Source organism: Gracilinanus agilis, chromosome 6, assembly GCF_016433145.1.
Source record: "Gracilinanus agilis isolate LMUSP501 chromosome 6, AgileGrace, whole genome shotgun sequence".
In the NCBI taxonomy this organism is placed as follows: domain Eukaryota; kingdom Metazoa; phylum Chordata; class Mammalia; order Didelphimorphia; family Didelphidae; genus Gracilinanus; species Gracilinanus agilis.
The window spans coordinates 291,886,305-291,900,725 of NC_058135.1; the positions used below are offsets into that span (position 1 = coordinate 291,886,305).

The following is a 14,421-nucleotide window of genomic DNA, read 5'->3' on the forward strand; positions in this document are numbered from 1 at the left end:
TTCCTCACTTCCCCTTCCTATGCCCTCTTTGTGTGTATTAGAATGTCATATTTATCTTATTCAAGTTTCTCTTGGTGTCCTCTACTATTCAGCCCCTTTTTCCCACCCACATATCATCTTAGACAATTTAGCATTCCAACCTCTCCCTATAAATAGTTCTTCTAATTACTATAATAGTGAAAACTATAATAGTGAATAGAGTTCTTTATAGAGAATTATAAATAATATTTCTCCACATGAGAATAGAAAAATTTGATCATATTCAAGCCCTTAAAGAGGCAAATTTAAAAAATACGAGTTTTCTTTCCCCTCTGTTTCTTATTTACCTTTTCATGTTTCCCTTGATTTTTGTGGTTGGATATAGAACTTTCCATTTAGTCCTGGTCTTTTCTGTGCAAATACTTGGAAATCTTCTATCTTGTTTAATGCCCAAACTTTCTCTTGGAAGTATATAATTAGTTTTGATGGGTAGGTGATCCTCGGTTGTAGACCTAGTTCTCTTGCCTTTCTGAATATCATATTCTTCCTTCCTTCCTTCCTTCCTTCCTTCCTTCCTTCCTTCCTTCCTTCCTTCCTTCCTTCCTTCCCTCCCTCCCTCCTTTCTCCCTCCCTCCCTCCCTCCCTCCTTCCTTCCTTCCTTCCTTCCTTCCTCCCTTCATTCTCTCTTTCCCTCTCTTCTTTCCCTCCTTCCTTCCCTCTCTCCCTTTCTTCCTCCTTCCCTCCCTCCTTCCTTCCTAGCAATGAGGGTTAAGGGACTTGCCCAGGGTCACCCAGCAAGGAAGCATCTGAGGCCACACTGGAACCCAGGATGTCCCCCCACTCCAAGCCGGGCTCTCTCTTCACTGAGCCCCCACAGGAGGTCTTAAAAGTTTGTTGGGTTGTCTGCGATCCCCAGTGTGGAGCCGGCCACGGGGCTCCTCCACCAACCAGGCGGCGGGCATCTCCCTCTGACTCTGCCTTAGCACCCACCCGTAGTCCTGATTCTGAGGCAGAAGGGGAGGCAGCGATGGGCCGCCCGGTGCGGGGATCCCCTGGGCCAGAGCCGGAGCAGGATTCCAGCGTGCAGCCTCCGTCCGCCGGGCTACGGTGGGAGGCTGCAGAAGCCGTGCATGCCGGGGGACCCGCTGACCCCCCGACTTCTGTGCCCCCAGAACCATGGGCTCCATGTTCAGGAGCGAGGAGGTGGCTCTGGCCCAGCTGTTCCTGCCCACCGCTGCCGCCTACACCTGCGTGAGCGACCTGGGCGAGCGGGGCCTGGTGGAGTTCCGCGATGTGAGTGGGGCTGCGGGGAGGCTGGGGGGGAGGCTAGTGGGGCCACGGAGAGGCTCTCCCCGGCCTGTGAGGTCCTGAGGGCCCCCCAAAGTCCTCGGGTGCCAGGCAGTGCCACGTCTGGGCGGTGGGGTTCCCTGGAGGAGCCCAAGGAAGGGGCTTGCCCGAGGTCTCAGGGGACCCATGACAGGCTTTTCCTTAGCAGAACTCAGGAGTCTCGGGCGGTCACTTCTCAGCCTCAGTTTCCCCCTCTGTGAATGCCTGGCCCCCCATCCCTCTCAGTGGCCTCCAGCTCCAAAATGTTGTTTTACTTTTAAGTTTCTTTTCCTTTTATTCCGTTTAATTGGATTCTCTTTCCTTTGCTTTCACGTGGCCACTTTATTTCCTTTCCCTCCTCGTACCAAACCCACCGTCCAGGCAAGCCTCCCCCGGCCCCTCCCGGCTCTCTCAGTCTCCATGTCGTGCCCGTCAGCTCCACGGGCAGGGGGTGGCAGGCCTGGCCCGAGCCCGGCCGTAGCTAGGCACTGTCTCTCGCGAAGTATGCGATGCCCGTTTTACAGAGGAAAAACGGAGGCCCACCCCAGGCTAAAGGAGTCTTGACGGGGCAGAGGAAGCCAGAGGATCTGGGTTCCAGTCCTGCCTCCCTCCCAGGCAGCCCCCCCCCCACAGGGCTGTTTCCTCCTTTGTGACGAGGGAGCTCAGCCAGGGGGCAGGAGAGGGCTTGGGGGTGCCCGGGGGGGGGGGGACAGGGGAGGGAGAGCCCGGCGCTGACCCTGCCTGTCCGGCCGCAGCTGAACGCCTCGGTGAGCTCGTTCCAGCGGCGCTACGTCGGGGAGGTACGGCGCTGCGAGGACCTGGAGAAGACCTTCTGTGAGTGGGGGGAGCCACGAGCAGGGCAAGGAGCAAGGGGCAGCCCCAGCTGGGGGAGGCTCCATCGAGGGGGCGCCTGGCCCAGGAATGCCTCCTGCCCTGCCCTGCCTGGCCCTAAAGGCTGCTGGGATGTGGGCCACAGGAGGGAGGGAGGATGGCGGGAAGGCCCAGGCTAGGCCTGCTCTGTGGCTCCAGGTAGGAGCCCGCATGTCGCGGGAGAACGGGGGAGGGCATGGGGGGTCTCGGCCAGGGAGAGCTGACCGGAGCCTCTCTGTGCCAGCCTTCCTGCAGGAGGAGGTGAGACGGGCTGGCCTGACCCTCGAGGGGCCCCGGGGGAACCCCGAGGCCCCGCCCCCGAGGGACCTGCTTCGCATCCAGGAGGAGACCCAGCAGGTGGCCCAGGAGCTTCGGGAAGTCCGGGGTAACCATCAGGCCATGCGTACACGGATGCACCTGCTCCAACAGCACATTGCGGTCCTCCGGCAGGGGCCCTACACCCTCGGCCAGCATGTTAGCGCTCTCCCGCCTCCCGGGGCCCTGGGGGGAGGAGGGGAAGGGGAGGGCTCGGCCCATGGGAAAGGGGCTCCCGGGCCGGGGGGCCCCCTGATCCTCACGTCCTTGGCATTCCGTAGCTCCCGGACGCCCAGCCCAACTGGCCCTCGGACGAGACGCCCTTACTGGAGCCCCCGGCCGGGCCGCAAGCAGATCTCAGAATTAGGTACTTGAGGGGGCTTGCAGGGAACCTGGGATACGGGAGCCGGGAAGGGGCTTAGAGATCATCTAGTCACCCCCCCCACCCGCACCCCGACTAAGCAGAGGTCAAGCAAAGGCGACCCCCAGGACGCCGGCGCATTAGTGGCCGAGCCAGGAGGAAGATCCGGTTTAGGGCTCGTGCCGCCATCCTTTTTCTGTACGGGTGGTGCTCCGTGTCACCAGACAGGGCGGGGGCTTCTGAAAGCCCAGCTTGGGGCTCCCGCTTTGGGGCGAGGCGGTGAAGCCTGGCTGGGTTTCCTGGGAGTGGGGTGCGTCAGCCCGTTACCCCACACGCGGGCCTCCGCTTGGCCAGCTGCCCCTGGCGCTGAGCCGGGCCCCAGGAGGAGGCTGGCTTGGGGGGCCCCTTCTGCTCTCACGGGGTGGTCGCTTAGTTTTGTGGCAGGGGCCATCCAGCCGTGGCGAGCGGGTGCCCTGGAGCGTCTGCTGTGGCGGGCGTGCCGCGGCTACCTCATCTCCAGCTTTGTGAACATGGAGGAACCGCTTGAGGACCCCCTGACGGTAAGGGGCGCCCCTTTTCCTTGCCTGGGCCCAAGAGGTCGGCTCCTGGCATAGGCCCCAGGGAGGCCTCGGAGGCCCCCCACACCCGTCTTTCTTGCTCTCCCCCCATGAGGGACCCAGCCGGGCTCCTTGTGGGATTGCCCGAGGTCGTACGGTTCGGCGGTCCCAGCACGGGCCTCATGAAGCCAAGCTCAAGGATCTCTTGGCTCTTAGGGACCGCCACCTCCAACCACTGCCTGACCCTTGGGCCTACCTAGTCCCTGAGTGACGCCTGGGCCGAAATCAGTCCGTAAACATTTATTAAGCGTTTCTCCGTGCTGGGTCTACAAAGAAGGGCAAAACGGCTGAGCCGGTCCCTGCCCCCGAGGAGCTTCTGGGCCGCGGGCTCCGGGGCTGGGAGGGTGGGTCCCCGGGATGGCATACAAGGGCTGGTGATACAGGGCAGGAGAGGAGGAAGGGCTGCTCCACGGCCCCTTAAGCCAGATGGTGCTTGTGTAGGGAGAGAGCGTGCCCTGGGTGATCTTCCTCATCTCCTACTGGGGCGAGCAGATTGGGCAGAAAATCCGCAAGATCACAGACTGGTGAGTGATTCCCCTGGCCCGGCCCTTCCCTGCGCCTGCCCTCCCTCCCCACATGAGGGAAGGGGGCCCCCTGCCCCGGCCCCCTTCCCTAGCACTCAGCCCCGGCCTGCCGCCCCCTCCAGTTTTCACTGCAACGTGTTCCCGTATCCGGATCGTGAGGACGAGCGTCTGGCCAGCTTGCAGCACCTACAGCAGCAGAAACAAGACCTGAGCGTGGTGAGTGGAGCCGAGCGGTCCTCGGGTAAATCGGGGCTGCCCGCCCTGCCTGGCAGGAAGCGGGCGGCTCCTTCTGTCGAGGGACCTTTTCTCGCCTCTCTCTGCCTGCCCCCCTCCCCGCTAGTGCCTCTGGTTCTGCCCTCCCATCTAATCCCGCTTCTGCATAACAAGCCACTGGCACGTGTGAGCCCCTGCTCTGTGCCTTTCACATGCCGACCGTCCTGTATGAAGCGTGTACTGTGACGCCCCTTTTACAGGAAACGCTTCCACGCTTGCCCCATACAGTAAGCACCGACTTTTTGCCTTTTACAGGCCAAGCTCCCAAATTCTGACCACTCTGTAACAAAACCACCGAGGCAGAATTCTGAGCTGCTCCACATTTATGAAAGGGACCCCCGGCCCCTTTTAATGATGGGGCCCTCCTGAGACCCTCCTGATCTGAGGCACCCCCGGGACAAGTTCTAGAGCCCCCGGGTCCCAGACAGTTCAGGGGGCGCAGCACATGGCGTGCGTTCTCCGGTGGCCTCCTCGAGGCCGTGGTGGGGCAGATCTCCATCCTCACCCCAGCAACGGGCAGAAGTTGGCCGTCCACTGAGCAGAGTCTCGTTCCGTGTTGGGCAATCAAGGGAAATGACCGAAGGTCATGAGGCTCCTGACATAACTTGGGGACTTCCCAGGAGCAGTCACAAGAAGGGCGTCATCCCCACCCCCAGGAGGGGCAAGATGAGAATCCACCCCTGATCGGGGCCTCACAAGGTGGCCAACGGAACGTTTCCCTCCCCAGGTTGGGGAGGGAAAGAGGGCGGAGATCCAGTGGTCAGAGGGACCCCTCGTGTCGGCATTACTCATAGCGCCACATGAGGGGACGTCTGTGTGGCTGAGGAAGTGCCCCCCCCCCCCCCGCCTCTTAGTCTACAGCCTCAGCCGGCTGATAGAAAAGAGCATCCCTTGGCCCTGATGTGAGGAAGTGGGTCACTCTCGGTGTGGCCAGACGAATGACTGTGAGTGTGCTGAACAGTCACTGGCGCCATCACACTGAACTGGGTACCACTGAGTGGAAATCACGGGGGAGAGATCAGAGATCCACAAATCCATCAGGCAGCCAATCACTTTCCACTCTGCACCGTCTACCTCGCACCCAGAGTCATGTATTAAACACCTACTATGTGTCTCTTACATTATAATCAACAGACCTTTACTAAGCACCCACTATGCGCCTTTTCCCTCACAATCGGCAGTCACTTACCGAGCGCCTCTGATGGTCCTGGGCCAGGAGCGAAGCAGTGCCCCCCTCCAAAAGCTTCCATCTTGGGGGAGATGGCAGGAATGGGGTTTCGGGCTGAGCAGAGGACCTTGGAGAGCCCCTACTTTTAGGAAGGAGGCAAGCAGAGCCCCAGCCTCACGGGGCTGCCCCCTCGGCTCTGCCCCTTCTCCAGGTGCTGCAGGAGGCAGAGAAGTTCCTGGGGCAGGTGCTCCAGCGGGTACAAAGCCTGCTGCCCCCTTGGCAAGTGCAGATCCGCAAGATGAAGGCCGTCTACCTCATGCTCAACCAGTGTAGCCTCAGCGTCACCGACAAGTGCCTCATCGCTGAAGTCTGGTGCCCCACGCGCGACCTCGTGACCCTGCAGCAGACCCTAAATGAGAGTTCGGTGAGTCCCTGGAGACCCAAATGAGGCCCGTCCTCCCGCCAACTTCGACAAGGCCTCAGTGGGCTTCCATTTTCTTGGTCCGTCCGAAGTGGTCTGCCCCCAGCAGGACTAAAGGCCCGGGCCTGTAGAGAGAACCTCAGGCCTCATTTCTGAAGCACTTTTAAAGCCGATGAAGTCCTTTCTCACAACAATCCAGTCTGGGTAGGAGTGTGAGGATTATTGTCCCATTTTACAGAAAAGGAAACTGAGGTTCACAGAAGGGGGAATCACAAGGTTACTAAAGGCCTCAGGGCTTGTGATGCCAGAGCTTTAATAGCTGTTCACATTCTTCACTTCCTTCTTTCTTGCTAGGACACTGCCCTGCTTCGGTCACAATAATACGATGACTAATTAAGACCATACATTTCATAGTCATAATGACGTTTATATAGCCCTTCAAGGTTTGGAAAGAATTTTGTAGATTTATTACATTCAACCCTCACGACTACCCTGTGAGTATCATTACCCTCGTTAGGCTTCATAGTCACCCAAGCATGTCCGAAGCAGAATTTGAGGTCTTCCCAACTCCAGGCCCAGCATTCTACCCACTATACCACACTGCCAACAATGGAAAGTCCAAACTCCCCTGACATTCAAGGCTCTTTACTTCCTGATCCTGCTGTGCCTTAGGTGAGCTTTCCCGTGCTCCTGCGCCCCAGCTAGGCTGCTGTCTTTCTTCTTCCTCACACACTCTCCTGCCTTCACACTTCGTGTATGCACCCTCCCACCTCGGATACACACATGCACAGGCGGTGCACTCCTTCCCTTCATCTCTGTCCTGAATCTCTTCATTTTTTTAAAGTTAAGTGACTTGCCTAAGGTCACACAATGAGTATCTGAGGCTGGATTTGAACTCAGGTCTTCCTGACTCCAGGCCCAGCACTATGATGCCAGTTTGCATCCTTCTGTTTATATTTTCTACCTCGTATCTATGTTACATCCCCCAACAGATTGTAAGCTTCTTGAGGGCAGGGATATTTTAGTGTCCAGACCCCTTGTGCCTAGCGCTGTGCCGCCAGAGTCTCCTTCAGTTATCTTCCCCCAATCTCTCTCCTCTCCTGTCAGCTCCGAAGTGGGGCAGGTGTGGGGACTGTTGTACATCGCATCCCCTCCAGAGAATCGCCACCAACCCTCATCCGTACCAACCGCTTTACAGCCAGCTTCCAAGGTATCGTGGATGCCTACGGCGTGGGATGCTACCAGGAGGTGAACCCAGGTGAGCCTCAAAGGGTCAGAAATGGGCCTGGGTTAGGCCAGGGCTTTGACGTTTTTGACTAAGACCTCCCCAAAGCCCCTTTAACTTCCTGTCACATGACGGCCACGTAATGGCAGCCAGCTCTGTCCTATGGGGCCAAGCAGAGCTGGGCTAATCCCCCTCTACATCACAGCTCTTTAAGCCACTAAAACTGCCCTCAGCCATGGCTACCCAGAGCCTTCTCTTCTCTCTCTTTTTGAACTCTAACCTTCTGTCTTGGGAGCAGTTCTAAGAGAAGAGTGCCAAAGGCTAAGCAGTTGGGGTGAAATGACTTGCCCAGGGTCATTCAGCTAGGAAGTGTCTGAGGTAAATTTGAACCCAGGATCTCCTTTGACTCCAGGCTCAGCTCTCTGCTCTGTGGTACCCCTGGCATCCCCAATGACCACAGTGGGTTTTCTAGCTGTGTAGTCTTAAGTAGGTTACTGAATTCTCCTGGTCTCTGTTTCCTCCTCTGTGAAATAATTGGACTCGATGACCTCCAAGGGCCTTTCTAGCCTCCCAGAGTTCCCCTTGTTCCCAATTTTACGTTCTAGGAGGCAAGGGAACAGGGACTGCCATCCTGGCATAGCCCGGGGTGTCCTGACCTCCCCCTGCATCGGGACCGGCTCTCTACAGAGGATGCTGGGTGCTGGTCTCTCCACTCAGCAGAGCATTTGAGGAAAAGAGCCAAGTCCTCTCCCCAAGCCTCAGTTTCCCTATCTGTCAAATGCTGGGAGTGAGCCAAGAGAGCTCTCTTCCTTCTGTGGATCTGAGAGGGACAAGGGGGGTTCCGTGGCTTCAGGCTGATGTACTCGTGGCCTTCTGCCTCCCGCAGCCCCCTACACCATCATCACGTTCCCGTTCCTCTTTGCCGTCATGTTTGGGGACGTGGGGCATGGGCTGCTCATGTTCCTCTTTGCCCTGGCCATGGTGCTTGGCGAAAATCGGCCCGGCATGAAGGCCTCGCAGAATGAGGTGAGGGGCTGGGGTGCCCCGGGGATTGGGAGCCAGGGTTCTGGGTGATGCCATCTGGAGGAGCGGGGAGATGAGGGGGCTCCAGGCGCCCTGGTCCGCCCAGGCACAAGCCCCACACACTTGACCCCAGATCTGGAGAACGTTCTTTGGAGGCCGTTACCTTCTCCTCCTCATGGGCGCCTTCTCCATCTACACTGGCTTCATCTACAATGAATGCTTCAGCCGCGCCACCGCCATCTTCCCCTCGGGCTGGAGCGTCAGGGCGATGGTCAACCAATCCGACTGGAGGTGAGCCCGCCTCCTGGCGCTCCCCCTGGCCCCGGGCACCCCCACCCCCTCCCCTTGGCTCCTAAAGGCCCCTGACCTCCTTGTGCTCACTTCCAGCTCGGAATTTCTGGCCCAACATCCTGTCCTCACGTTGGATCCCAACGTCACTGGGGTCTTCCTGGGCCCCTACCCCTTCGGGATTGACCCGGTGAGTCCTGCCCCAGGGGAGCTGGAAGGGGCTTTAGAACAGGGGCGAGGAGGGACACCAGAACCGAGGACATCCGGGCTGGGGGGACGTTAGAAATCAGAAGATCAACTGGAGGGACCTTTAGAACATGGAGGAGCCCAGCAGAATGTGGCCTGGGCAGTGGAGGACAGAAGCACCATACCTGGAAGCAAGAAGATGCAAGTTCAAATTGAGCCTCAGACACTTCCTAGCTGAATGACCCTGGACAAGTCACTTCACCCTGCTGGTTTTCATTTCCTCATCTATAAAATGAGCTGGGAAAGGAAATGGCCAGGATCCACTCCAGGATCTCTGCCAAGAAAACCCCAAACGGGATCATGAAGGGTTGGACAACAGAAAATGTCATGGAATGCAAAACAGAGACCATCACAGTGGGAAGGGCTTAGAGATCATTTTGTCCAACCACCTCTTTTTTAAGATGGAAACCGAGGCCAGAGCAGGGAAGGAAAGAAAATACAAAATCCTTTAGGAGTTCAGAGGAGAGAACCTCACTTCCTGCTAGAGTGATCAGGGCAGGCTTCCTGGAGGAGGTGGCCCTGAAGCTAGCCCTCAGAGGATGTCTTGGGTGGCCACAGTTTGCAAGTGGAGGCTGTGCCCAGGGGGGCCAGGCTGTTGCAGGTCTGTGAGGTGGGTGCTGAGGCCACATTGACAGGAGGGGTCCAGACTGGCCTGTCCTTGCCCGAGCTGGACCTCCACAATGCCTCTAACAAAGGGATTTCCCACCTGGGCTGGGGAGCAGCTCACAGACACTCAGAGCCCTTCGCCTTGCCAGGATCTCAGGGGAGACAAGGCTGAGGAAGGGAGTCAGGCCCAGCCTGAGCAATGGCAATGGGGAGCCAAGGAAGGTGGGGGGGTGCCTCCAGAAGCAGATTGTGGCAGCCTGTCTGGATGGACCAGAGGAGGAAGAGGAGGCCTGAGGTCACTGCACTTGCCTCAACCACGGTCTGAATGAGATGGCCGGCTGTCGGATGGATGGGGGGTGCAGAGATTCCGGGATGTGAGGATTGTTGGCTCACAAGGATGAGAGGAGAGCTTAGGCTGGGCTCTGGCCCAGAGGACCCAGGCCTGCTGGGGCAATGTTGAAGGGGCTCTTGGGGTGTTTCATCGCAGAAGGGAAGGACAGAACAACTGCCTTCTCATGTCCAGAGAATTATTGAGGGGAAAGAGCATGGTGCGTTCTCCCTGATACAGAGGGCAACAGCCAGAAATACCAGAGCCAAGAATCCAGGACCACAGCGATGCCAGGGACAACTTCCCAACAACAGAGTGAAAGGGGCTGCCTTGGGAGGTAGCGAGTTCCCTGGCACTGGGGATGTTCCAGGAGAGGATGGAGGCTTGATGGAGGAGGAGGAGGACGGGCAGAGGGGATGAATTCCAGTTTGGCCACCCTGAGAGGAGCATTCTGCTGGAGACGATCCAGATTTAGATCTTAGATTCCCAAGCTTAGAGCAAGATGAAGAGAGTGCCAGAGAGCCCTGGAGGGGCAGAGAACAGAGCCTGGCATGGCTCCAGATAGAGACTGGAGACTGGTACTGGACAGCAGTTGGGAAGCCCTTCCTGTGTGCCAGGCACCATGCTGAGTCTGGGGAAATGGGGCTTACCCTCAGGGAGCTTCCTTTTTTTATTTTTTAACTTTCCATCTTAGTATTAATACCAAGTATTGGTTCTGAGGCAGAAGAGCAGTCAGGGCTAGGCAATCAGGGTGAAGCGATTTGGCCAGGAAGTGTCTGAGGTCAGATTTTAATCCAGAACCACCCGTCCCCAAGCCTGGCTCTATCCACTGAGCCACCCAGCTGCTCCTGGGAGCTTGCATTCTAATGAGGGATGTGGGGAAACCACCTATCCATGTACAGTGAGAGCCCTGGGCTTGAAGTCAGGAGGAACTTCCTCAGTTCAAATCCAGCCTCAGACACTTAGCTGTGTGACCCTGGGTGAGTCACCTCATCCTGTTTGCCTCTATTTCCTCCTCTGTAAAATGAGCTGGAGAAGGAAATGGCCAACCCCTCCAGGATCTTTGAAATGACACCCAATAAAGATGGGAAAGTTTGGGGAAGGGGCAGGCAGGATGGATCAGGAAATTCCTCATGTAGATGGTGATCTTTGAGCTGAGCCTCGAAGGCAGCAAGGGAGATCAATAGGAAGGGCATTCCCAGCAGTGGGAACAGCCTGGGCAAAGGCACAGAGGTGGAGAATTCTAACCCTGTAGTGCTGTGTCTACCAGTACCTGACACAAGGTTGAGCATACAGTAGGGGCCTCATCGATGCTCACCAAAGGAGTTGGGAAGCTGCCTTGTGAAGAGACAACAGGAATGAGGGAAGGGGCGTTGGAGGAGCTCCCCTCCCCCTCCAGGAGGAGCCCCTGACCCCCTCCCTATCCTGACCAGATCTGGAGTTTGGCCATCAACCACCTGAGCTTCCTCAACTCGTACAAGATGAAGATGTCTGTGATCCTGGGCATCCTACATATGGCCTTCGGGGTTGTCTTGGGCATCTTCAACCACATGTGAGGGCAGGGCAGGGGGCGCCTGAGGGGGCAGGTGCCTGGGGGTCTGGGCAGGGGAACACCTGGGAGCCGGGGGTTATCTGAGGGTGAGGGGCACCTGGGGCAGTCTGAAGTGAGGGGTCCAAGGGCAGAGGGGCACGGGGGGAGGGCAGCCCCAGAAGTAGCAGCCCCTCCCCCGCTCCCTGCAGACACTTCAGGCAGTGGCACCGTCTCCTGCTCGAGTTTGTGCCCGAGGTGCTGTTCCTCGGGGGGCTCTTCGGCTACCTGGTCTTCATGATTGTCTACAAGTGGGTGGTGTTCTCGGTGGCCAGCTCAGCAGAGGCGCCCAGTGTCCTCATCCACTTCATCAACATGTTCCTCTTCTCCCAGAGCCCCACCAACAGGCCCCTGTACCCTCACCAGGTGGGTCTGCCCCTGCGTGTCCGTGCTCAGCCGGGCGCTGCTCCATGGGTAGTTCTGGGCCTGCGCTGGGCCGTGGAGGGTAATGGAAGGAGTGGGGGGGCCTGGGCGATGGTCCTGTGGGCTCCGTCTGGCTCTGGGTCCTGTGATCCCGGGAAGACTTCCTTTTTTTTTTTTAAACCCTTAACTTCTGTGTATTGGCTCCTAGGAGGAAGAGTGGTCAGGGTGGGCAATGGGGGTCAAGTGGCTTGCCCAGGGTCACCCAGCTGGGAAGTGTCTAAGGCCGGATTCAGACTTCCTATTTTTTTTTTTAAATTTTAAACCCTTAACTTCTGTGTATTGACTTATAGGTGGAAGATTGGTAAGGGTAGGCAATGGGGGGTCAAGTGACTTGCCCAGGGTCACACAGCTGGGAAGTGTCTGAGGCCGGGTTTGAACCCAGGACCTCCTGTCTCCAGGCCTGGCTCTCAATCCACTGAGCTACCCAGCTGCCCCCTCAGACTTCCTTTTTGAATGACAATTTGAACCAGAATCACAGATCATTGAGGGCCAGCCGGGTCCTCGGAGATCTCCCATAGAGAGGAATTGTGTGGGGAAGCAGACAACGGCCCCTTCCACTTCAGGTGTCGAGCCTCGAGGGGTGCCTTTGCAGCCTCCCCTCAGTGGGCCTAAGCCCATCCCTCTTCCCCAGGCCTATGAAGGGGCTCCTCCTCCCGGCTAAGAACGTCTTCGCTAAAAACCCTTGTTTTAGTGGCAGTTGGGGGGGGGGGAGCTGTGGTTTGAGAGCCAGACCCAGAGCCAGCTGGGTGACGCTGGGCACATCCCTTAACCCCTGTGGCCTACCTTGGAGCTAATACACAGGATTGATTCTGAGATGGAAGGGAAGGGCTCAAGGCTTTGTTTTTATCCACCTCCGCTTCAAACCTCCCCTCCCCTACGCCAAGGGTGACGGAGAACGTGGGGGGGAGTGCTGCCTCACACCCCCGCCCCCTCGTCCCCAGGTGCCCGTGCAGACATTCCTGGTGGTCCTGGCCCTGGTCTCGGTGCCCGTCCTCCTCCTGGGCACACCCCTCTATCTGTGCTCTCAGCACCATCGCAGAAGACGGCTGGGCCAACGGCGGGTATGGAGCTGGGCCTAGGCATGGGTGGGGGATAGACGGAGAGACGGCCCGGGGTTGGGCGGCCCGGGGTTGGGGGGCCCTGGTGTCCCCTTGACGTAGCCTGGTCCACCTCTCCGGAGAGCAGGCCTCCTCGGAGAAGAGCAGCCTTCTGCAGACAACGGAAGACGCCCCCTCTCTGAACGGGCCTGGGGCCGAGGACGACGAGGAGGCGGGGGGTGCGCAGGAGGCCGAGTCCAAGGTGAGTCCGTCTTGGACGTTTCCTAGTTGGGCAGTCCTTGACAAGTCCCTCGATTTTTCTGAGCCGCCTCAGTTTCCTCATCTGTAACCCGGTGGGGAGGCCGCTTGGGGGGGCCTGGCAGGCTCCCCAGTTGCAGGCACGTTTCCCCCTGCAGTTTGACTTCTCCGAGGCGTTCATGCATCAGGCCATCCACACCATCGAGTACTGTCTGGGCTGCGTTTCCAATACGGCCTCCTACCTCCGTCTCTGGGCCCTGAGCCTGGCGCATGCCCGTGAGTGCCCGGCTGGGGGAGGGCCCCAGGGCAGGGTGGGAGGAGAGCCCGTCTTCGGGGGGATCCCGGGGGGGTTCAGTGGATTGTGGGGAGAGGGGAGCCTCGGATGAAAAGCCTGCAGGCCAGCGGGGACCTCCCCAGGGGAGAAGCTCCATCTCCAGGCGGGAGCCCTGAGCAGGGAGCCACAGGGAGGGTCGAGGGTTAGAGCTGGGATGGACGGCCGGACGGCCGAGGCATCTCATGTCAGAGGAAAGCCCACCCCGGTGCCCGTCTGTGTGTGGATATGTGTGGGCACAGCAGGCCATCCACGAATGCCCTCGGGGCGCCCGTGTCCCCTGCAGAGCTCTCCGAGGTCTTGTGGGTCATGGTGATGCGCATAGGCCTGGGCATGAGCCGGGAGGCGGGCACGGCCGGCCTGGTGCTTGTGCCCGTCTTCGCCGCCTTTGCCGTGCTCACGGTGGCCATCCTGCTGGTGATGGAGGGGCTCTCCGCCTTCCTGCACGCCCTGCGTCTCCACTGGTAAGTGGGGGGACGCGGGCTGGGCCCTGGCAGGGGTGCCCGCAGGCCTTCTGATGCCCGCTTTGGCCCACAGGGTGGAGTTCCAGAACAAATTCTACACCGGCACCGGCTACAAGCTGAGCCCGTTTACCTTCGAGGTGGAGCAGAGCGCCCTGTAGGCCCAGCTCGGTGCCGCCCGCCCCCTCCCGCCCCCTCCCGGTTACAAACCAATAAAACGAGTCACGAGGACGGGCTTGGACTGTTCTGTTCCGTCGAGGCCCCCCGCGTCCGCCTGCCCTCGGGAGGGACGAATCTCTGACTGAGAATCAGGCTGGGTACAAAGCAAAGGGGCTTCCGCCATTCACCCAGAGTCTCCCAGAATCTGAAGCTAGATTTGAACCCAGGACCTGCTGCCTGCAGGGCATGATTCTGAAGGAGCCCATGGAGGGGCCCTGGTGGCTGCCTGGGGGAGCAGGGAAAGGGGGAGGGGATTGAACCCTAAAACACCATAAAACAAACATGCCAGCAGAGACACAGGGGTGACTGGGCACCCTGAGGTGGGGGGGACACACTGGGGAGCACCTCAGCAACAGGGCCCGGGCTGGCCGTCCCCCCAGGACTCTGTACCCACAGAAACTTCCTGGGGAACCCCAGGGCCACCAAAGGGCCCCGTCCACTCACACCTGTGAAGGCCTCTTGGGGGTTCAGCATCGGGGGTCTCAGTGGGCCACAAGCTCCACACAGCCACCCTTGGATGGGGCAGCCAACATA

At 58.8% G+C, this 14,421-nt stretch overlaps 1 protein-coding gene across 1 annotated transcript; it reads left to right on the forward strand.

Annotated features, from left to right (window-relative positions):
* The first annotated feature begins 1,140 nt into the window (after positions 1-1,140).
* On the forward strand, positions 1,141-13,899 carry TCIRG1 (T cell immune regulator 1, ATPase H+ transporting V0 subunit a3). The gene is made up of 19 exons (XM_044680047.1): positions 1,141-1,272; positions 2,061-2,139; positions 2,420-2,649; positions 2,772-2,857; positions 3,285-3,411; positions 3,910-3,992; positions 4,115-4,208; positions 5,645-5,857; positions 6,962-7,112; positions 7,966-8,105; positions 8,236-8,393; positions 8,490-8,580; positions 11,004-11,122; positions 11,311-11,524; positions 12,523-12,642; positions 12,767-12,880; positions 13,035-13,152; positions 13,494-13,671; positions 13,745-13,899. Exons 1-19 carry the CDS (start codon positions 1,156-1,158, stop codon positions 13,827-13,829), a joined length of 2,517 nt encoding a protein of 838 aa, XP_044535982.1. The 5' UTR covers positions 1,141-1,155; the 3' UTR covers positions 13,830-13,899.
* Positions 13,900-14,421: the final 522 nt, after the last annotated feature.

What these genes read in the sequence shown, in the direction of transcription:
- TCIRG1 (XM_044680047.1), top strand. Translation starts at nt 1,156, where the DNA reads ATGGGCTCCATGTTCAGGAGCGAGGAGGTGGCTCTGGCCCAGCTGTTC. An exon ending in TTGGGCATCTTCAACCACAT is followed by an intron (nt 11,123 to 11,310) that starts GTGAGGGCAGGG and finishes CGCTCCCTGCAG; the next exon opens with ACACTTCAGGCAGTGGCACC. An exon ending in CCTGAGCCTGGCGCATGCCC is followed by an intron (nt 13,153 to 13,493) that starts GTGAGTGCCCGG and finishes TGTCCCCTGCAG; the next exon opens with AGCTCTCCGAGGTCTTGTGG.